Genomic DNA, 22,878 nt, shown 5'->3' with positions numbered 1-22,878 from the left:
GGACACAAAGCTCAGCGACTGGTCCTGGGTTAGGCTGGTAGGGTGGGAGCCAGCAATAAGCACCCTGCACGCTGTGAGGTTCAAAGTTCACAGTATCTTTCCCCCAAAGTGCGTTAGCATCTTTCCCCAAATCTTCTGGTTTACGGGCAGATATCCGATTCCCCCCGTCCACATCCGAGAATCAAAAGGAAGATTGAAATCACGGGAGGTTCTGATGGGAGAGACGGAGAGATGACCCAGAGGCGGGACAGAAGTCAGGAGTGTGTGCTCTGCAGTCGACTGCCGGGGTTCAGGTTCTAGTTCCTTCTCTCACCACCTTTGAGATCTTAGACAAGTTACGCAACTTCCCTGTGCCTCAACTTTCCCATCTGTAAGATGGGGAAAAGACAGCACCCACCTCACTGGGCCATTGTGAGGATTAAGTAGTCATTCATGTAAAATGCTTCAAACAGTGTGTGGCTGTGTAAGCACTCCAGGTCTGGAGCATCGCCATCCAGAGCATGGGATCCACCTGCGATGGAAGTGACAGCAACCCAGGTCTTGCTGGCGGCATGGACAAAGGACAGGCAGGTCCCAGTCTGGCAAAGGGTGAGACTAGCTGGTGGACAGACCTACCCTCACCCACTTTTTTCCCAGGGTCCTCCGACGAGCCTTACACCAAAGCCTGGTGCCTATCCCTTTACTCGAAGCAGGTGACTGAGAGCACCGAGGCTTCCCCACGCCCTCCCCGGGAGGACGGTGCCCCGACAGGCAGCACCCTGGCGGACAGGCCACTCCGGGGTCAGCCCTCCACCTGCCCTGCTCTAGCATTTCAGCTCGGCTGTGGGAAGCCAGACAGCGAGGCCATTCACCACCTGCAAGGAGGCTGGGCGGCAGGGAAAGGAGAGGGATCATCGGGCCTCGGCAGCTCGGCAACAGCGCTCCACCGCCGGCATCCCAGCACCTCTGCCACCGGCGCAGCCTCCTCGGAGACGGGTAGGTTTCCTGTTGTGTCAGCCCCGTTTCCTTCGGCAACATTATACTGCAAACACAGAGCTCCTCTGACTGAAGCGCGAGGGTGTCCCGTTTCTGGCCGGGGGAGGGGGCAGACTGCTCGCTGCTCCGGAGGGAAACATTACCGAGCCGTGACCCTCCAGGCAGCGTTGCTTCCCGCTCCCCAGTCCTGAAAAGCTGTCTGAAGGGAAGGGGCGTGCAGGCTTTCCTCTCTGACCTCCGATGGGCGAGCTCTGAGTGGCAGCTGGGTCTATTACATGCAGTGTGAGAGGGTTAAACAGGACAGCCTCAACTCTTTATAAACTTTTGCCCTGTGGATATGTACTCATTGGCGGCAGTACAAGACTCGAGCTGTATTACACGCCTTAACGATATGGTTCAACTGTCGGTCAGGCTTGGGCCTGGCATCGGGCCAGACCGCAATCAATGGGACACAGAACCTCCCCCTTTCAGATCATCACGAAGGCTCATATTATCTCCTTTTCGTCGTGCTGGTTAAATTTATGGAGCAGAACCCCGAAGCCGCATTCCTTGGCCTGGGCCGGCCCACGCGGCCCTCCCTCCCTTTGTTCGGTACTGTAAGCGAGCCGTGCTTCGGACGACTGCAGGGTTGTTAGTTCAGGCACTGACTGTTTGCTCACAACTGAAATGAAAAGAGTTCAGTGGAAGGGCAAAAGGACAGCCCAAGTGTAAAACCCCATCCCAGCAGGCCCTGGGCCCCGACATTTGGCCCCGAGCTGCTCCTGAATGTAGGACTGACTGTTCTCACAGAAGCACAGTCTCAGGCTGATTGCCGACTAATCTTCTATGAATCAACGACCACGTCCTCCCACATGGCGCTGCCACGTGAACTCGTGGGCTTGGGGTATCGGGGAGGCGTGCTGGCCCATCATACAGCCAACGGCTCCGTGGCTCTACGGCCATCTTCCAGCCTCCCAGGTCCCACGGGGATGGAGTGCAGGCACTGACCAGGAGCTGGTCGTGTTTTCAGTGTTAATAAGAAAAGATTAAACTGATTTTCAGGCCCCCTCATCGTGTCTTTGGTGAGATTTCCTTATCCACTGCGCTGATGGTCAGATAGAGTTAATGGATTTGTCATTCCAAAGCCACGGGTGGGATTTGTGGGCAGTGCATGGGATCACGCGTGTGCATATACAGAGTCTGGGAGGGAGCGTGCACAGCAGCCTCAGTCCCCCGGAATCAAGCAGAGGGTCCCCTGCATCAGAACCTCCGCACTGCCGTTCACCCTCATCCTCGATTTTCACATCTAACTAGTGCACAAAGCGCTCAGAAGCAGCCTGATGGCCTGAGGGGTGCCCTGCAGCTCACCCCAGAGGCTGCCCTGATGGCCAGAGAGCGGAGTCATCCCAGAGCTGAGTCCAGGGCCCCAGGGGCCGTGAACCCAGGGCCCATCATGTGTGTCTGTGGCAGCCGTGGGCAAACTACGGCCCGCGGGCCGGATCCGGCCTGTTTAAAATGAATAAAACTAAAAAAAAAAAAGACCGTACCCTTTTATGTAATGATGTTTACTTTGAATTTATATTAGTTCACACAAACACTCCATCCATGCTTTTGTTCCGGCCCTCCGGTCCAGTTTAAGAACCCATTGTGGCCCTCGAGTCAAAAAGTTTGCCCACCCCTGGTCTGTGGTGCCTCGGTGAGTCCAAGCGGAACAGCGCAAGAAGGAGCGAGAGGAACAGAGAGAAAGCACCCCAAACCCAATCTCACCAAAGGCACGATGAGAGGACCGGGTCTCTGAGGGGAGTCACGGTGACCGCAAGTGCTCGCCCGCCAGCTTGGTCCTTCAGCCACTGTTAGGCAATACCAGACAAGGGCCCGAGCCTGCTTGAAAATAAAACCAGCAACCCCTACCAGCAACAACACGCACGCAGGCTTTCCGATTCCGGGAGAGGCCGACTTCTCCGGTGGAGCCGAGGGAAGCCAGGGGTCTGTTTTGAATCAACTCCTGGTTCAGCCTGAAGGTGAGAGGAGCCGCTTCCTGAACCGGGTGTTTCTGAATGGAAGCTGCACACGTTCTCGCCTCTTCGCCTCTTCCCTCTTCCTCATCCCCTGGGCTGATGGTCAGATAGTAGCTAGTGGAGTTGTCATTCCAAAGCCGGAGGCACCTTTTTGAGTGGGCAGGAGGTGCCATGGAATGAATGGATCACGGGAAACTGTAGCTTGCTACTGAGAACCTCTTTCCTATGATGGTTCTTGTATACGATTTGTTCTCATTTGTGAAAAATAAGCCACTCTTAAGTCAGAAAAGAATAGGCAAGAAAAAGTTAGATAGCCTAATTTAGGAAATTCTCGAGAAAAATGTGTAATCCATTCAATCTGTCTCTAGGTATTCATATACGAGTTCAGGGCCCAATTAAATCTTTAGTCATAATAAGGCCTCACATCTCCCGGGACCATCTACACAGCACTTGCACACGCATTATCACACAGGTTACACTCAGTCATAAACGAATTCAGCCTCCGTGAGGTGTTGGTGCGTAACGGAAGGGCTCCTGGAGGCTTAGCGTGGCCCACACATGCGCCCAGACGCACCGACACTCTCTGACACACTGAAATTTGAAAAACTAGACCCATCCCTGAGAATGCGACAGACTTTTGAGAACTTAGAAACAGTGACCTGGATGCCCCACTTCCTGCTGGAGGTTCTCCATCTCAGGGTCACTCTGATGACCACATTCCAAGGACATACAATCACAAGAGGCCAGACTCCCAAAGGGCAGGAGCCCAGGCTGCTGGCATCAGGACGTAGCAGTCACTGCTGCCCACTTCTCCCTGTGCTCTCAGGATCGCCTGCTCCACGAGCCACCCAGCTCTGCTCTCGACGCTGGCACTGTGGGTAGGGCTAAGGAGGACTAATTTGATACGAGTTTGAGAACTAAAAGGAAATATGTTTTGGAATCTGCTTTTTCACACCATACACACCCCTTCTTGGTGCAAAATGACCTCAGTCAAGTCTTTTTTTTTTTTAACACTGATTTCTTGGCCATCAGCTAATGGAACTGAACACTCAAGCGCCTCCACAATGACCGAGCGAGGGGAAGTGGTCCATGGACAACAGCTTGCCTGACTGTTGTACGCTATGCAGGCTGTCCTCACAGCCTCCCTCCTGTGACCTAGCCTGTCACGTCCGGGCCACTTTAGTTTTCCCAGAGGTGAGGTCAGAGGGGGAGGGCTGAAGCCACAGATTCAACCCCTCGGCGGATGAGATGTAACCAACTTAAATGGAGCTCAGCCCGGATGAGGTTCGGCAAGGGCTGGGGCTGCTGAGAATATTTTAGGTGCACCCTGCCTCAGATTAGCCCACTGCCTTGGTACTTTGCGATAACATTATCGAGCTTTCATATGCCCTGGCCGGGCTTTCTGCTTCTCAATGCCCAGCTTCCTCCGGGATGCAGATGCGGAGCCAGCCCCAGGAATGCCACTCCCCGCCCCCTCCCCCGCCCCCCATTCTTCCAGGGGAGGGAGGACCTCTGTCCTTTGGAGTGGGGAGGCTGACATGAGGGGCAATAACAAGCTGTTTGCACAGCGCCACAACACAAGAGCAGTGTCGGTTGGACCCAGGGCTCTGGTCTCCCCATCTGCAGTCCTCTTCTCATGCTGCCTCCGCCTCCGATACCAACGGGAACAGCCAGATGGGTTATTTTGACCATGGAGACCTGAGTTGAGGAGGAAGTGATCCTTCACTGATAGCTTAAAAGAATTTGAACTGCTGCCCTGGCCAGGTGGCTCAGCAGGTTGGAGCGTCGTCCTGTGCACCAAAAGGCTGCAAGTTCGATTCCCGCTCAGGGCACATACCTAGGTTGCGGGTTTGATCCCTGGTCAGGGCATGTTTCTCTCTCACATCAATGTTTCTCTCTCTCAAGCAACACTTCACAAAAGAAATAGACAGCCCTAGCCGGTTTGGCTCAGTGGATAGAGCGCCGGCCTGCGGACTGAAGGGTCTCGGGTTCGATTCCGGGCAAGGGCACATGCCCAGGTTGCAGGCTCGATCCCCAATAGGGGGCGTGCAGGAGGCAGCCAATCAATGATCCTCTCTCATCATTGATGTTTCTCTCTCTCTCCCTCCCTCTCTCTTTCTCTCTGAAATCAATAAAAATATATTTAAAAAATATATACAAAGGGCCAAAAAGCATATGAAAAAATGTGCACTATCACTCTCAGGAAAATACAAATTAAAACTAAAATGAAATATCACTGTACACCTTTCTCTTGCTCTAAAAAGCAATCAATCAAACACACAAATAAAAAACACATACAAAAAAACATATCCTCGGGTGAGGATTAACAAAAGAGGAATGTGAACTGCTGTCACTTCGCCACAGCACATCAGACGGATGCTCTGTGCTACTCTGTCAGCTCCGCCTCGGCACTCTGGGAATAATAAAATTCCACGAATCCTCCCCCTGCAGTTAAAAAGAATCTGTGATCTATTAGACCTCAACGACAGTTTCTTTAAAATCTCTCACTAGAGCACGTTGTACTCATCACCTGGGTCTATCTGAGTCCAAGTCCCACATGAGTGGCCGCGCCTGGAGGCCTTCCCCCAGGAGCCACCTCCCTTGCCCAGTGAATTTCCTAGGGGGTGCAAAAGGCAACAGGAGCTGAATTTCTGGAAACGGGACAAATGGGAAGATGAGCTTCGGAACGAGTCACGAAATGAACATTTATAATCTAGAGGAAGCTCATTTTCAAAGGCCCGAAGCCTCACAAGAATCCCGACTTATCGTACTTTCATCCTGCAGACCCAGGAACTAAAGGGCTGATGAAAGCAGCGTTTTAAAGAGCCCATCATACCTCGCTGCAAATGAAAGACATAGTTTTTCCTTTAAACTCTAGCCCAGAACTGAGAGCAGTTTGTGTGTGTGTGTGTGTGTGTTGTTGTTTTTAACAGACATTGGGGGCCCGGACCTACACGATAACATTGTTGTGAGCCGGTCCTGGCGGGAGTCAGACAGATAAGCCCTGGATGGTTCCAGCAGCCCCACCGAAGGGGGTCGGGCTCTACGAGTCAAACCCTCCACCAGGGCTCACCAGGGACTGTCATGCGTCTGGAAAGCATAACCGTTTTTGAAGAATGCTTTCCAAGCCACGTAATGCTTTTAAGCTGTTTATCAGAGGAGCTGGATGAGCAGCAGTGGCTGAAGCAGCGTGTCAGCTGTTCCAGGGCCACATGCCCCTGCCCGGTGTCCGCAGGCACTCCATCATTCTCGGCCGCCCTGCCCTTGGCAGACTGCAGATGCCAACGCTTGGAGACATTCGCTACATAACTCTGACCCGACAAACCTGGCTCCGGGACAGATTTCCATGTCATGTGGGGCTTTTGGCTGAACTCTGCTCGAACCCAGAGGCATATCATTTACAGCAGACACTAACAATAGTTTGGGATCACCTGCTCTTCCCAGCGGGTTCAGGGCAAGTTCGCGGCCTCTGCACACCTTTTCCGGTGCGGTTCTCACACACAAAGGCGGACAGCCCAGGTGAGTTCCTCCCCCCAGCAAAGCCACCCACGTGACTGTCACAGGTTGGCAGGCCTGAACTGAACTGTCTGCGTGTGAAGAAAGGATGGGAAGGACCCAAGCCCAGCAAAGTGTAGGGACTCCTCGCCTTAGCACTACAGCAAGTGGTCAGCAAGACACAATCCCTGCTTCACCCACGTCTCATATTCAGAGAGAATCCTGACACAGATGCCATTTCCTGAGCCCTAATTACACGCCACACGTCAGGCTAAGAGCTTCACATACATCATTTAATCCACATCGCCACCCACTGAGGTAGGCATTATTATTCCCAGTCCACGTGAGTCAAAGGCATCTCATCTCAGAGACACGAGAGGGGGAGGGGACGGCGCCAGGCCACAGCTAAGAAACAGCAGTGTGATGACTCAAGCCAGGCTGTCTGACTCCTCATTGCCCTCTGACCTCCTGCCACAGCCGTGGGAACCAAACGGTGCCGTGGGAGCGCCCTCTCATTCCTGCACATGCCTGCTTGCTCTTCACACTGGCCACCACAGGCTCCTTCCACCTCTCCCCAGAACGGGGGAGACCTGCGATTTTATGTTCTTTCCACGTCTCCTTCTGAAACAAGCGCCGCTCTTTGAAGAAAGACCTCTTGCCCTTGGAGTGTCAAGATAAGAAAACTTTCAGCAACTTCCCTTGGAAACTACCAGACACCCATCAGCACCCAGGATCTAAGTACAGTCACTCCCCAGCTGCCGGCCCCTCGGAATAGCTTTTATGGTTCAATGAGGGGTGGTGACAGGGCCATGTCACTACTGTGGGGTGTGCTACTTCTTTCATGTTCCTGTGATCTGACAAGAGCCTTCTACAACCTGTTTCTTTACAACACACAGGATGGGAGATTAAAGACCAGTACCAGACGTGAAGCTGGGCTGGGACCCGCAACTCGCAACGACCTCTCTCCAGTCTAAATCTTCCTGGGAAAGAGGCCACTGGCTGCTAAGCACACTGCTCAGAAGTGGTTGTGCCGATCGAGCGAGATGATCCATGGAAAATACACAGGGCAGCGCCAGCATCACAGCCAAGGGTTAAAAACGTTAACGACGTTACTGTTATCTTTTAATGCCACCAAACTTCAAGACTGTTTTAGCAGAAATAACGGATTTCAGGGAAACCACATTAATTCAGAGTTACTAGCTGGATGTGGAAGGGAAAGGACACCAAGAAAGGCTGAATGAATCACTGAAAAGTCTAAATTATAGGACTCGTGATTAAATATGACAGATTGAGTCCAGAGACCCCTCTACAGGGAAAGCAGAGGGATGCAAATGGCACCAATCCAGAAGGATAAAGAGAAGGTGTCAACAATATTTTAGAAGCTGAAAAGCAGATGGGCAAGTGGTGCTGAAATGTAAGCCTGAGGGAGTGGAAGCCACAAGCAGTAAGCTAATTAGTACGAAAACCCGCTAAATGTCAGAAAGATGGAGGCACCAAGCCGCTCTGGAGGCCTGGGGCACAGGGGAGGAACAGGGAGGATGGAGTGAGGTGGTGAAAGGCCTGTGTGAGAAGCGTTAGACCTGCAGGTCCCTCCCTCACCCCCAACAGCCTGCTCCTCCGGAGAGAACCCACCCCTCCCCAGCTGACCCGCCCTCAGAAAGGCCCCCAGCCCCTTCCACCCGCCAAGTCCCACTCTGCTGGTTAGTGCCTCATCTTTACACGGGAGTAGACAGAGTCAAGAGTCACCAAACATCTGGGAACAGTCTCTGATCATGAAAGAAAAAGACCAAATGAACAAATGAAAGAAACTCAGGAGGACTAGGGCACTAACAACACAGACCTAGAAAGCAACCAGTCCAACGGAGGAGCAGAGCCATCTAGAGAAGGAATTTCCAAGAAACTGGCAAATTACTTAATGTATTTCTAAACACACAGAGGAGAGTTTATGGATAAATTAGTAATAGGCAGATAAAAAAGTTTTTTTTCTTCAAGAAGTTACTGCCCTCGCTGGCCAGTGGCTCAGTTGAAGTTTCGTCCTGTACACCCAAAGATTGTAGGTTTGATCCCTGGCCCTGGTCGGGGCACATGCAGGAGGCAGCCAATCGATGTTACTCTCACATTGATGTCTCTCTCTCTCTCTCTCTCTCTCTGTTCTTCTCTTTATAAGTAAATAAATAAATATGTTCTCAGGTGAGGATTTAAAAAATACAAGTGTGGATATTTGTTTATTTTGATAAAATAAAATTTAATTTGAAAAATATTTTTAAATTGTTATAGTGAGATAAAGTAAAAACACTATCCTTATTCATTGTAGATACTAAATAATATTTAGGAAATATGTATAAGGTGTAAAGAATAATCGAAAAAAATCAAGAGCTCATTAGCCAATTATAAACCATTAGTTAAACTATAACGATTTGTTTTGAAAGATCTGTGAAGGGCCTGGTAATAAGACTGGAAAAAAATGCCTCTATGTACCAAACCTCCACAATATACATCACCACACACATGCAATTTTGTTGTTTTCAAGAACAAACGGCAAGTAAAATCACTAATAACGGGTGGCTTCAAGAAAGCTGAAAGAAACTTGCTTTAACATGTAAGACTAAAACAGTTTGATGATGCTCAAGAATCTAGAAGATTCTTCAAAGCAGTTTGTTCTCAAGTATTTAAATATTCTCAGCACTTAATATCTATTACATGCCTGGAATACGGAAATAGGTCAACACTTAACCAGTTAATGAATTTCTACTGCCAATTTGCCTGCTCTTGAACCGGTGTGCTTACTAAGCAATTGGATCTAAATATCACAAGTTCAGAATTATCTAAATTGAATCAGTGGGGCCCCTCAACAGTTCAAACAAAGACATAAAAACTCTTTGAGGTTTGCATCTGCTCACAAGAGTATGAAGGCACTCTACAGGCAGCAATCTGGCCTTTAGCGCCTTAGGAGGTGGGCGCACCCTCCTGCGGAGCCAAGCTCACCCCTGCCCATCCCCGCGGCGCTCCGGGAGGTAACCCACCACCTAACCCACCAGGTTCGCCGGATTCCTGTCACCCATCAGCCTCGTAATGACAAGTTTGCCCCTTTGAAGTTTTCTGCCGTCCTGGGATTTTATGAAAAGGCTTGGGTCACCTCTGCCATGATCTATGTTTGAAGTATGTTTGGGGAAAACCTACTAGGAGCTGGCTCTGGTGTTAACACAGAACAACTGCCTCATAAAAACTGCTTTCCACGGGAGTTCAAAGGGCTTATCCAAATACTGCAGGCTCGTCCCGCCCCACCAACTCGCTAGGGTAGGAAGCCGAGGTTTTGCCAAGTAAACTCTGACACAGATAAACCTTCTCAGTTTCCTGACAGAGCTCAGGGCAGAGCGAACAATCAAGTGGGCTTTTGACAAGACGGACCTCGCACTTTGAAGTAATCGGCCCCGCACTTTCCATGCCGCTGAAGCTAAAATTTATTGGGACAGTAGGTGAAGGTGAAGGACTAAATTAGGTGAATTATTGTGAAAAGTCTTTCTGATACGTGATAACATCTTTCCAATTGGTACTTCAAGGAACCCAGTAAAAGTCAGGAGCAAACCAGGAGGGCTGACAACTGCTGGCAGGAAGCCAAAGCGAAGCATCGCGTTACAGTGGCTCCTGCAGTTTAATCCTCATTAATCCACCACTGCCGATATGTGCCATCTATCAGCAGGATGAGGGGCCATCACCATATTCTCAAACAGAGCCGCTGGTTAAGCAAATTAACCAGGTGCAGGCTGCTGGTGGCACATTCGTGGAATCACAGAAGGTGAGACAGTGGCACTGTTTTCCATTTCTGCAAGTCTCTACGTCGTTTCAGAGAACAGCTGCATTCTCTTATCTGCCCCTACGTCAATCTGGTGCAATATCACACATTGTTCAGCTTCTGCAAAACTCCACTGTGCATTGATTAGAGAATATTATAAAACAGTCACCTAACTGTATATGAGTTCATATCTAAAAATAGGTTTGACCTTATGGGTCCCTGAAAGATTTGCCCAGGGGCCCCCAGACCCTATTTTGGGAACCTCTGTTCTAAAAGGACCCATATGTGCAACCCGTGCTCTTTAGAAATCAGTTTCCTCTAGGTATCAAAGTAAATCCACTGAGGACAGAGATTAGTCACCTTGTTAACCGGATTACAGTTATATAAGCCAGATATAATAAAATTATTTCTTTTAGCGTAGATTGTGATTAAGATGTCTAATGCAATCTTATACCCACCCCACCCCCACCCTTGCCCAACTTGACAAATTAGTGAGAAACTTAGTAAGAATCTGTCTTTGAGAGGCAGTCTGGCAAAAAGAGTGCAAGTGAAGGCATGGGGCAATGAGACAGGGTTAATTGTAACACCCACGCCTACCTCTTCTTCCCCCAAAGATGACAGCCCTTCGCTTGTAATACAATACTTCAGTCTGCCATTCCCTGCTGGCCCACTGTCCTCTGTGTGTCTCAGAAGGATCTCCTAGTCTGCAGCTCTCTGTGAGCAGGAGACCTGAACTCAGACCCAAATCCTCTCTGGAAGGGAGATTCCAGTTGCATCCTGGCACCAAGGGATGGTTCTGTGAGGGAAAGCTGTGACAGACAGGGCAGTCACCGAAACCTAAGAATCAGTCAACCTAATGCCTCAGCAGAGAAGTCCACAAACGGTACATGGCTTTTCATTCTCCGGTAATGCTGGAAATAAGATGGTTTCTCATACACTGTTCTGTTTCTCTTGAAGTTCAAACCAAACATCTCAAAGGCGTAGCTTATGTACACAAGACTGAGTGTCATTCCTGAGTTTCAAAAAAAACAAATCATAGAACAAGGAAGGAATTATAGATGCACAATGGCATGATTGATCATTTAATTTTAAACGGAAGAAAACAAAATCAGAGAGCAATCACTATCCATTTCCTTTCTTTGAGCAGAGACCTGCTGGCTGAGATATAAGGACTGTATTTTAAAGATGTACACGCCTAACATCCATTTATTTTTACTTTTGTGTTTCCATAAAGTCAGTCATCTCTGCATGCCAAAAATGGCAAAAAATAGACGCTCTCCTTTCTAGAAATGATTATAATGTACCATGACCAAAAAAGTGGTTTTTCCCTAACAGATAATCTTGCATAAAAATGAGTCATGGGATTTCAGAAATGGAAAGGCTTTTCTCAAATATGTGTGTGTAGGAACACACACACCTCCCGCTTTTTCAGCAACAGAGCTTCACTTTCCGTAAGTCATGTTCTGATGAGAACGGCTCTGTCTGGGGCCTGTGAGTGAAAGGGGAATAGAGTATTTAGAGTTCAGCAAGAGGGAAGAAGTCTGTCTTAGAAAATAAGATTTCTCTGCTTGTGTTCCTCTGGGATGGATTTTAACTTATAAGGCAAGAAGGACTGGTAAGATGTTTCTTAAAAATAACTTCTCTTGCAACTTCATTAGTTGAATGTCAGCCCGACTGAGGCATCCTATGAGCACAGCTCGGAATGCTGTTCCTCAGGGGCTCTCGGGAGGGAGGAGATGTCCCCTCCACCTTCGTAGGTCCGTGGGAAGGCTGGCCTGGCGAGATTGGGAGGGGAGAGTACCGGGCTCTCGTCTCCTACGCACCCAAGGGTGAGCAGAGGGGGGATAAAGTGGCTGCCCCCCCAGTTCTGTGCCACCTCTAGACAAGAGAAGAGTGACATGAACAGTCCCTTCCCTTCAGCTGGACACAACAATGTTCCAGCTTCACTGAAATCTAATTCCTTCTCATGATGAAGCTGACATGCCGGCCACCGCACTGGCTGCCCCAAGCAGCAGATAGTTATCAAGCCAACAGACATTCATGCTCACAGATAAGAAACACAGCCTCGGGGTCAAACATGCCCTGGACTCTGGCTTTTCACCCTTCCCAACGCACAACTTCACACCAACACTTCCCAACACACAACTTCATACCAACACTTCCCAATACACAACTTCACACCAACACTTACCAACACACAACTTCATACCAACACTTCCCAATACACAACCTCATACCAACACTTCTCAACACACAACTTCATGCCAACGCTGCTGGCGTCCAGAGAACCAAGTGGAGGAGGGCCTTACACTCCTGAATAAGTACGAAGGAGTCGCCACGGGAGAACATGGCCCATCTTTCTGAAGGGTTACTTTTATTGGGTAGCAATTAAAAACATTTTATTAAAACAAGTGTGGGATAAAATTAATTCACAGTTTCAAGACAAAACAGAAACTTTCCAAGGAAATCTTGGACTTGCTTTTCCCAGGACACACGGGGTCCTGTGCACCTCCCCGCCTCCGGTGCAGCATTGGTGGGAAAATTGAGAGCACTGGTGCAGCTAAGAAACACTTTAATTGTTGTTAGGTTTTTACCTTTGGAAGTTCCCTAATGGCTCAAATCAAGACGGCTCTGCTGGATGTGCTATGTAATACCGAGGAGAGCACATGGCTGCTCTCAGCGTGGGATACGTGAAGGCTGCATTGCCGAACCAGGACGCAGAGCGGGGGAGCGCTGCCTACTTCCCTTTGCTGCCAGCTTTCTGGCCTCTCCCACCTGACAGGCCTCAGGCTCTGTGACTCAAGAGGGTCTTAACCCTTTTATCGCAGAGAGCCCTGGGAAGATGCAAACACTGTAAGGAAAAGGGCTTTTCCCCGAGAAACACCATTTCCATTTCACATCTCAGAGGCCATTAAGGTAAAGCGTCTTTTAGAAATTTTGGGTGGTGACTTAGGAGTGTTTTTACTGCAGAAGTGGAATATGCCCACCATAAATCTTTTCTGTGAAGTCCACCCGAAGGTTACTGCAACGCTCTCAGGGCAACTGGAATGTACACGTGCGGGCACCGCACGGGGCCTGGAGTCCGAGCTCTATAACACTGATCTATCACTGCCCTTCAAGCTCCCTTCCTCCTTATCTACCTTAAATACTGAGATAAGCTGCAACACTCCGGAGCTTTGCTAAATTAGTTCAAATATTTCAAGTTCTGCCAACTCACACTTCTCCCCGCTGTTTTGGGTCTTGACTAAAAAGGTGAAGAAATATTTTGGAGGAAACCTCAGGGCCCAGCTCCATCAATCTTCACGGGCTACGCTCCTGAAATGCCAGGCAACCCAAAGCCTATCATAGATGGATTTCAGAGAAATAAACAAGCAAATCAACAGCCCAGAGTCGAGCACTCCTCTCTCCTCAGTGGTGTTTTGCCTTCTATTGTGAAATGGCTGCTCCGGGCTCTGCAGCTTTCTACCAAAGTGGCTTTGCAAGTATTCCCGTCAAAACCCAGTGCACAAGCCCAGAACTGAGCACGGCCCGGTGGGTGCCCTGCTTGGCCCGGTCTGTCTGAAGGGCGACAGGCTTCTCTCCATGGCTTCAATGGCACCACAAGTGGCTGCCTCTGTGCCATTTTCATAAACTTTACTTGGGAACAGACAAATGTGGCCCAATACACGTAGACGAGACGGTGCAACCTGAGCCAGCAGAACGTTGCCTTGGAAAAGGCTTCTTATTTCAGTTCCAAACCACACATACTTGTACAGTTAACACATGCAGCAGGGGATATTGGTCCACAACATTCATGTTGAGGCCAAAGGCTCTGCTGTCCTCCGCCCTCCTCTCCCCACCCCCACCTGCCTTCCCAAGAACTTGTCGACTGCGTGGGAAGTTCAGAGACCAGTCAGGGGGCTGTCTTGCTGGAACACTTGCATGCTCCAACCAGGAGCGGAACTCGGACGTATTTTAATCTAAAAGAACTCAAGGAGGGGGGTTCCCTATAAATAACGCCATGTTCCAATAAACACCAAAAGGAGCCCATGTTTCCTGTAAGCCGCTTTTCAGATGGATTACTGGAAGGAGTCTTCCTTCACAGTTTTATGGCTTACTTTACTGTCATCTGCTTAAAATTTGGGTCATTTAAAACATAGATGCTAAGATCTAAGCCTTTACTTGGATGAAATATTACAGAGGAAGCAGAAAGTCTCATTCCAAGAGCAGACTCAGAGGCAGAACTCTTGGACTCCTGGGTTCTACTCCTGGCTCAGTCCCTGGGCTCAGGTCAGCCCTCGGTCAGCATCTCACTTCTAATCCCTTCAAATCATTTGTTAGTCCCTGTTGTCTAAACAGTGGGGAAACCCTGCGTAACACCCCTGGACCCTGTTCAATCAGCGGGGATGGCTATATCTCACTTCCAAGAAGCCAGGGTGACGCGTCCCTGAGCAGAGCTAGCATGCTCCTGAGAGATCACAGTGTCATGGAGCAGAGCCTCAAGGCTCTGAAACACTTCTCCACCTGCAAGAATCGCTGCTCCTTTAATCCGTGACCTTCAAAAACAGTACCACCTGGCATTTTCTAGTTCTTTATGGTTTCGCATTAAGTAACTCTGGTTACTTGAGCCTCAAACCTCTGAGAGGCAGAATAAGTAAACAGGTATATTTATCCCTAATTTTAGATGAAAACTGAGGCTTAGACAGCTAGGAGACTTGCTCAAGGGCCCAACGCTACTAAGGAAGGGGGTTGGGAAGTGTTCTTTTCTCTCTAACATGTGGGTCCTCAGTAAGACCCTACTTTTGGACCTAGGGAAGTGGACTGAGGGGACTTGGTTAAAGGTTTCAGGAGCCTCTGTGATGCCTTTCAAGTGCAATAAAGGGTGAAGGGCCCAGTTTCTTGGAGGCCCCTGATCAGTATGGGTCTAGCATGTGTCCCATTCACCTCTGATACCTTCAGCCATCGTGCTCCCACTCCTGGCTCCTCTGGGAATAGAGAGGAGATGCCGATGCTTAATTTCCCTTCCTTTTAGCTTCCAGGCCCACAGGTCCATGACCCCCGGGCTGCTCCTCACTTATTACGGAAGCTTTTGCTTCCAGAAGGAGTGAAAAGCTAGGCAGATGGCTGCTCTATCCAGTTAAACTTCAGTGAGACTGCCCAGTTACTGTTTGCTTTGAGGCAAACTACATACCTTCTCTGTCCCCTTTACTAGGAACACGATTCTCTCTTCACCTGGCCGACTCCTACTTATACCTCAGGCTTCATCGCAAATACCACTTCCCTAGAAAGGCCTTCTTGATCTGACTGACCACAGCTCCGACAGCAGCCTTTCTTTCCCCTTCATCTTCTCTAATCACACGGTCTCATCGCACCCTGTACATCTCCTGTGCCATTTATCACGTTAGCAAATCACTCTTTACAGGGTTACTTGGTTTATGTTTGCTGCCCACCTTGATTGTAGCCCTTTGAGACCAAGGACAGCCTTGCTCTATATAGCTCTGCTATATTCCCAACCCCGAGTTCTTAGGGAAGTTCCAATCAGCATTCACTGACTGAGCATGCCTGAATGGCAGGTCTATGCCGGCTGGCACCAAAGTGAACCTTCTGTGGCCATGCTGGACAGCAGGGAAGAGAGACATGAACACCCTCCTGTCTGCAGCGACCATCTGTGCCTTTCCTGTGCTCCTAAAAGAATGCACCGTTTTACCGAGACTTCCAAACTCACGTTACAGAAAATGCAAGTGATTTCTTCCTGGTCAACGTTATTAAAGTTAACATCACAAAATAATATTTTTACATTTTAACACGTATACCTCAGACCCTTTTTGAAACCAATCACTCAATTCCTTGACTGCTTTGGGATTCTAAGAATAAGGACGGTTCCTTTGGAACACTTTACTTTCACTTCTTCAGGTCTCATTGTCCTAACAAAAAGCTGGAGGTAGACTTCTTGGGCTTTGAGCAGACATGGAAAAGTAGCTGGAAGTACTTCTGAAGTCTCCCCCCTCCCCCTAACTTCATAAATGCTTCAAAATATACTCAAGGACTGGTTGGGCTCTGTATCTGAGAATAGAATGTAAGTTAACTAACGTCAGCTCTACAGATCCTTTTAAAGAGCAGCTGCTTCCAGATGGAAGACCTTCTGGCAGAACACAGTAATGTGTCATTGGTAACGTTTCCTGGTGACAGACAAGTGGACTCATTTTAATTGGGGACAATTTTTCTTCAAATCCTATTTGAGGGAGCGAGAGGGTGTGGACATGGCCCCGGCCCTCGCGTTCTAAAGGGCACACTCATTCACTCAGGGACTATCTATTAAGCAGGCAGCGGCAAAATCCTTCTGGGCTTAAGTGGAGTCCAGTTTGGCTGAGAGCTGTAACATTCATTACTATAGCCTTTGTTGATAAGATCCCAAATTAGTCACTGAAAAGGGGGGGGGGCTAAAATAGGCCCCCCATACAAATAGCTAAGTTAGAGTAGTCGGATTCTTGGGATTTGGAGCCATATGGGCTGTGGCCGATGTCCTGTCTCAGCTGGTATCAAGGCAAAAAAGCATCCCTCAGCAGAACTGCCCGCCTAGTGGGGAGTTTCGTTATGAGGTGGGGACTAGCTGGCACTTTCAAGTGGAAGAACTAGGAAGGGACAGACCCACGTGGTGAACTGCAACTTCAGGGATTCCAGAACTACACCATGGGGCTCAGGAGCAAGACACAGCCGTCAGCCTGACAGTTTTCTTAACAGGCAGGCGGGATCTAATTAGTTTGGTGAGCAGGGGAGGTTTGTAAGAATGCAATGCTATTTTCTAACCCCTCTAGTGAAGAAAAACAACATTGTGAGTGTGTATCCAGTAAATACAGATACAGACGTAGCTGTGGATCTGCAAAAGTGCATGCCAGATTTTTGTGCTTCGTTTTCATGTATTTATATTAGGCAAGTTAGAAATCTTAATTGTGTGTAATCAGATATTGAAAAATCATATCATTAAAGCCGATGAAACATAGCAGGATAGACTAGGAGAGGCAGCAGATCTGGGCTGGAAATTGCAAAAGCCACTCCCCCCATGATCACTGACCTGGGGCCACTAAGTGTGGCTGTGTCTCTCACCGCCTGGGCTGTTTCTGATGCAAAATCCAGGGCGCCTGCCACTGGCTTGGTTACAGTGCCAACAAGCCCTTTCCCAAGGCCAGATATGAAACCGCTGACACCCCCTTCCGTTTTCACACCTTCCACTGTTGAGGTTATAACACTGGTCAATCCACCAATGATACCTAGCAAAAAAGACAAGGGCTATTTGTAACTGGGCCAAGAACAAAAGCAACAGCATTTAAAGCCAAACCCCTCAGTTCCATGCACCTGGCGAGGTAACTCAGGGGCGTTCTCTCAGTCTCTTGACAGGCCACAGGCAGGCCAACTCCAGATGGAGAACCAGCAGATCTGCCTCTTCAGTTTGGAGTCAGAGAATGTATATTATATATTCGTCAGAAGTAAAGCAGGTTCCAGTTTTAAAAATCAAAGAAAAGCTAAGAGTTTAAAAGTGGTACTTTTAACTCCAGAGCTTGGGCAGCATATGGGCTATGGAGAGGATGTAGACAGTGGAATTAAATCTAGAGACAAGAAACCAGAGCTCTTGGGGAGACTTGGGGTCCCATAAAATAAAAGGCAGAGAGATAACTAAATACAGATCCTCAGTTTTCAAAGAACACTATGTGACTTGCCAGCACCGCCTAACGTTTGAAACGGGGTAAAAGCTGTGGCACATGTGGCTGAAAGCAGGTGGAGGCGACCAGAGTAATGACAAAGCCTGATGAAGGGCATCCTTAAAAAGCTGCCAGAGCCAGCGGCAACCTCAAGGGAGCAAGTTTGAAAGATTAGTCAAGGTCAAAAAGATATTCCAAACATTTTGAGAGATGACAGTAATGACCTTAAAGAGGCTCCACAGTGGCCAGAAGTTGGCTGGGGCTGAAGAGGACGTGGCCTTGAAGGGGAAGCGGGCCCAGTCCAGGGAGCATTTCCGGGTCCTGTGCCAGGGACACTCACAGGATGTTTACCTGGTGACGATGGGGGTGTGAGGAAGCTCTTTAGACGCCTCAGCTCTAGTGAGACAAATTGGTAAAGGAAACTGCTTGGGTGAGAATGTACTAACAATGCACAGCGCTTCTGGATTCTGGTGCGTTCGCCCCAGTGAGGCAATCTCCCTTTCCCGTCCTTCTGAACCAAGTTCATGCAGAGACAGAATATGACTGAACCTGGTCAAGCAGGACCTGCAGACAGAACTGAGCATGACCCCCGCTTTACACCAAGGGGCTGTTACCGGTGAAAGGGGGGGTCTCACTCCTGGCTATGCTTCATGGGTCGCCCTTGGATGAGGCCGCTGGTTCCTCGCTTCAGAATGCACAGCCTGTGTTCTGAAGGTGCTGTACATAGTACCTAATGACCCCTGCTTGGAGGGGAGTTGGCGACCTTGAAACAATTCCCCGTTTTCTCAGCACACTGGTGTGTCCATTGAAAAAGTGAAGACAGCCATGCTCTCTCTCTGCATCCCAAGGATGCTGGGTAAATAGAGGCAATAATGCACAGCAAAGCATTTTATGTTCATTAAAACACAGTCCTCTATTAGTCCAATGCACTGTCACTGCAGTTACTAGAAAGAAGGATTAAACCTCTAACCCCAAGGATTGCCCAACAAGCAACTTTTAAAGCACATAAACAGATTAATTTCAGCCAAGTTTTACTTCTAGCTTGATGTCTCCTTGGGGAACGCTCCCTTTCCAGTTGGGCAGGCTTAGGGAAAGAAAGGCATTTTAATCCAAACCTCGCCCTTAGGAAGCTGATAAACAAAAACTCTCCTAAACACAAAGAGACACATGATTTTTTTATTATCGATATTCCTCCTCCTTCTTTCAAATGCTGATAATTAAAACTTCTCAGTCTTGACATGACTTTCTGGTAGCTTCAGACTATTTCTAGCAATCTGGTACAAACAGTTCACTTTAGTAACCATTACTAAACATGAGCTACATGCCAGGTATCATGTGAGGTAGCAAGTACAAAGGTGAATTCAAAGTGGTCTTCCTGCTCTCCTGGCCTCATAGCCTATCAGGGAAGCAAGATGCACACAGCTGGCTACATATGCAACCACGCCCTCCCTGTGTGCGCTAATCATCATTAACTCTAACTGGGGACAGTGGAGCGGGGCAAATGTCCTTTGAGTTGGGACTTACAGGCTGAACAGGGTTTTGAGAGGCAATGAAGTGAGGCAGGGGGAGGGAGGGCAGAGGAACGTGAGGCACAGGGAGCAGTAGGAGGCCCGGGGTGGCTGGGGGACAATGGTCGGGAAGGTGTCTGAGTTCATATGTCCAAGGGCCTTGACGAACACCAAGCTAAGAAGTTTTGAGAAAAATACAACAAAAGGCAAATGAGTCAGAATTAAAGCATTAAAAGTCAGAATTCAAACAAATTCAGAGAATGGGTATTTACACAAGAGTCAGAAACATCTGGCCCACAAACCTGGCGGCCAGGTTCACACCTCACTCTCTGTGGAAGGAATGCTCAGAACGCGGAGGGCAAGTCTAGAAGCAGCAGATCCATATTATACAAAGAGGTTTTGTTGCTTACACCTTGCGACACCTTGGGAACAGAAGCCAGAGCGCAGGAAGGAATGGCCGTGTGCACGACACTTTGAAAATGAATGAAGAGCTCTCACAGGTGGTAGCAATTGTAAGGGGAATAAAATAAGAGAGCTAGGATGGCTACCGGCACCACGATGCCAAGCCAGGATCGACACTGTTGTCAGCTCTCTTTTTCCCGCTGGCAGTCGGATGGCTGAACAGGCACCCCTGAGGACTATGGCAGAAGAGCCACTGTCCTACAGCCAACAGCAGGCGACTTACCATGGGCCAGGCCGTGGATGCCGGCTACCAGGTGCTCGCCACTGGTGGCTGCGTGGTATCTGATGTACTCCCGCTCCGACTGATGCCGGTTGTCCATTGTCTTTCCTAAGCCATCCGACAAGGTCCCCGCAAACTGCAATGAATTAAAAACAGAAGGAGAAGAGTTTTAAACCCGTAGCAGAATTTTTGTTACTTTAATTATCCTAGCTAATAGAGGGAATATGCTAATTGACCCTCATGCCATCGCAAAGATGGTAGCACCCACAGCCAATAAGGAGGAAATATGCTAATTGACTGCCATGCCCTCAAAGATGGCAGAGCCCACAGCCAATAAGGAGGGAATATGCTAACTGACTGCCATGCCCTCAGAGATGGCGGCGCCCACGGCCACAAGATGGCTGGCAGGGGAGGGCAGTTGTGGGCAACCAGGCCAGCAGGGGAGGGCAGTTGGGGGTGATTGGCCCAGCAGGGGAGCAGTTAGGCATTGATCAGGCTGGCAGGGGAGTGGTTAGGGAGTGATCAGGCTGGTAGGCAGAAGCGGTTAGGGGCAATCAGGCAGGCAGGCGAGCGGTTGGGAGCCAGCAGTCCCGTATTGTGAGAGGGATGTCCCAGATTGGAGAGGGTGCAGGCTGGGCTGAGGGACAACGCCCCCAGTGCACGAATTTCATGCACCAGGCCTCTAGTTTTGAATAAATGCCCTCCTTGCTCCTCGCTGGAATTCAGTGAATACCAAGTGAGGGAGAGATAAACTGCTGAATTACATATACTGCGTGTCCCAGGAGAGTGGTTCTCAAGCATGGGACGCTTACAGGCGGACACACCGCCTGCAAACAACCACTGACAATCCATCATGACATTTACCTTCCTCGATTCTACTGCAAATTTACCAAAAAGTAAAGGTTTAACAAAATGGCCTGGGGGAGGAGAGGGGAGCTTTGGGGTTCCCTAACGTTAAAGGACAGAGGCTCTCTGCTCTAACAATCAGTGGGATACCAAATAGGAAATGTGGCAAATTTTGCTTTAGGGTTTGGCATCAAAATTTTTAGAGAAATCAAATGCCCTTAAGTAATGCCGTTTCTTTCACTTATTCAGTAATTACTGAGTGCCAGGTGCCGGCCCCATTTGTCAAAAGAAGAAAGAGAAGTATATGTAAAAGTTCACAGGTTAGGTCACCTTTTATTCAATGGCACATTTGAACTCATGGCTTCCCATGTAAACTCCGTCCCCACCAATCAGAGAGAGATTTTATTTATCCTGGCCTATTTTAACCAGAGAAGCTGTCCCATTCATCAAAGCTGGACAAAAAGGACATAAAAGTCTGTTTTGTCACAAGACAATTTGAAAAGGTTTAAAGTGACAGTTAATAAACCACAGGGTACTTATCCTCATCGTTCAGGCATAAAAAGGGAAGGATATCAAATATATAATTAACCTTCTCGGGAAGGATCTACCAAAACAAGTGGTGTAAGTGCCAATGACCCAGGACTAACCTTTCAGAAAACACACAGGAATGTTGCTCAGATATAAAGCGCAGTGGGAAGATGTGAGGCAAACAGCCTGCCCCAAAGACCCAGGATGCTGGGTGGTCACCAGGAGGCCTGCCACACTGTGGTCGGGACAGGAGGTCACACAGATCTGCCCTGGACGCCCTCAGTCCTAGGCTTCTAGATGCCAGTGACAGGGGAAGGGGCGTTCTGGGTAAGAAGAGGGACTGGAGGCAGGAGCAGCAATTCCACGGGAAGCAGTGGTCCCTGCAGCAGGACGTGGGAGCACCCCTTTCCTTCACTCGGCCCAGATGCCTTCATGCTCTAGGGCAGTGATTAACGACCTTGCTAGAGAGGCAACCCCTATCATCAGTTGCTTTTTGCCTTCCCTTCCCTGTCATTCCCTAATTAGAGAACTTCAAGTAAATGGAAATGAATTTTACAATTTCCTTTAGGATGAAGACCCCCTGGAATGTTTGTGAAGCCAGCGCTGTGAATCACTAAGTGGGGGTTTTAGTCAGGAACCCCATCTAAGAGCCAGGGGCCTGGGCATCTGACCAAAACAGATCCTAGTCCTCTCTCAACCATTCCGGTGGCTACGTGACCCCGAGTGAGGAGCCCGCCCTGGGCCCCCTCTCGGCACCTGGAGAGCAGTGATAGCACCGACACTGCCATGTGGCCGTGGCTCGGGGTGTGGCGTCGAGTCAGCATTCTTACTGTTATCACCAGTCACAACTAGTCCCAGGAGAAACACCCTGCATCACCTGAAGGACGCCTTTCAAAGATTTAGAATGATGGTCATTTGCATTAGGATTGACCATAACTAAGGAGAAAGCAACCACCAGCCCTTTGCGGAGTGAGCTTCTGGAGTGGCACCATCTGCAAAATTAGTGCTGGACTCAGCGGTTTCCAAAGCCCTTTCCAGCTCTGACAGCGTGTGACCTCCGATCCGAGTTAGAATGTCTTTATCAAGCACGTACGCTGGGCCAGCGCCGGCCTAGGTGCTGCCGAGGGTGGAGGGTGGGAACAGAGGGCAGCCTGGCCCTAGTCCCAAGGAGGGCAGTCTCGGTAAGACCCCACCTCCCCCCGTGGACAGCCAGCAGCAGGAGCAGGAGCCGCAAACTGGGAGCACCGGGGAACTGCGAAAGGAGAGGGAAATATGACCCTTGTTTCTGGAAAGGCCCAAAGAGCCCCTGCCATGTTCAGGAATTCTGCAGATGCCAGTGTTCTTCACTCAGAGCTCGGACAACAGTGCCTCCAGGATG

The 22,878-nt window shown here is 49.2% G+C and overlaps 1 protein-coding gene across 2 annotated transcripts in view; it reads right to left on the bottom strand.

Moving 5' to 3' along the window:
- Positions 1–22,878, bottom strand: part of VPS13D (vacuolar protein sorting 13 homolog D (S. cerevisiae)) — a 237,730-nt gene that overhangs the window by 25,834 nt on the left and 189,018 nt on the right. For both annotated transcript variants that reach the window (XM_014545506.1, XM_005873452.2), the window contains 2 exons: positions 20,130–20,262; positions 17,312–17,507 (listed from right to left, as the gene is read on the bottom strand). In XM_014545506.1, the coding sequence (XP_014400992.1) occupies positions 17,312–17,507; positions 20,130–20,262 (329 nt within the window). The remainder of the gene's footprint in view (positions 1–17,311; positions 17,508–20,129; positions 20,263–22,878) is intronic.

Source organism: Myotis brandtii, unplaced genomic scaffold (assembly GCF_000412655.1).
Source record: "Myotis brandtii unplaced genomic scaffold, ASM41265v1 scaffold410, whole genome shotgun sequence".
Taxonomy (NCBI): Eukaryota; Metazoa; Chordata; class Mammalia; order Chiroptera; family Vespertilionidae; genus Myotis; species Myotis brandtii.
Note: the sequence above shows the minus strand (reverse complement) of the source record. Positions and strands in the feature narration are given on the sequence as shown.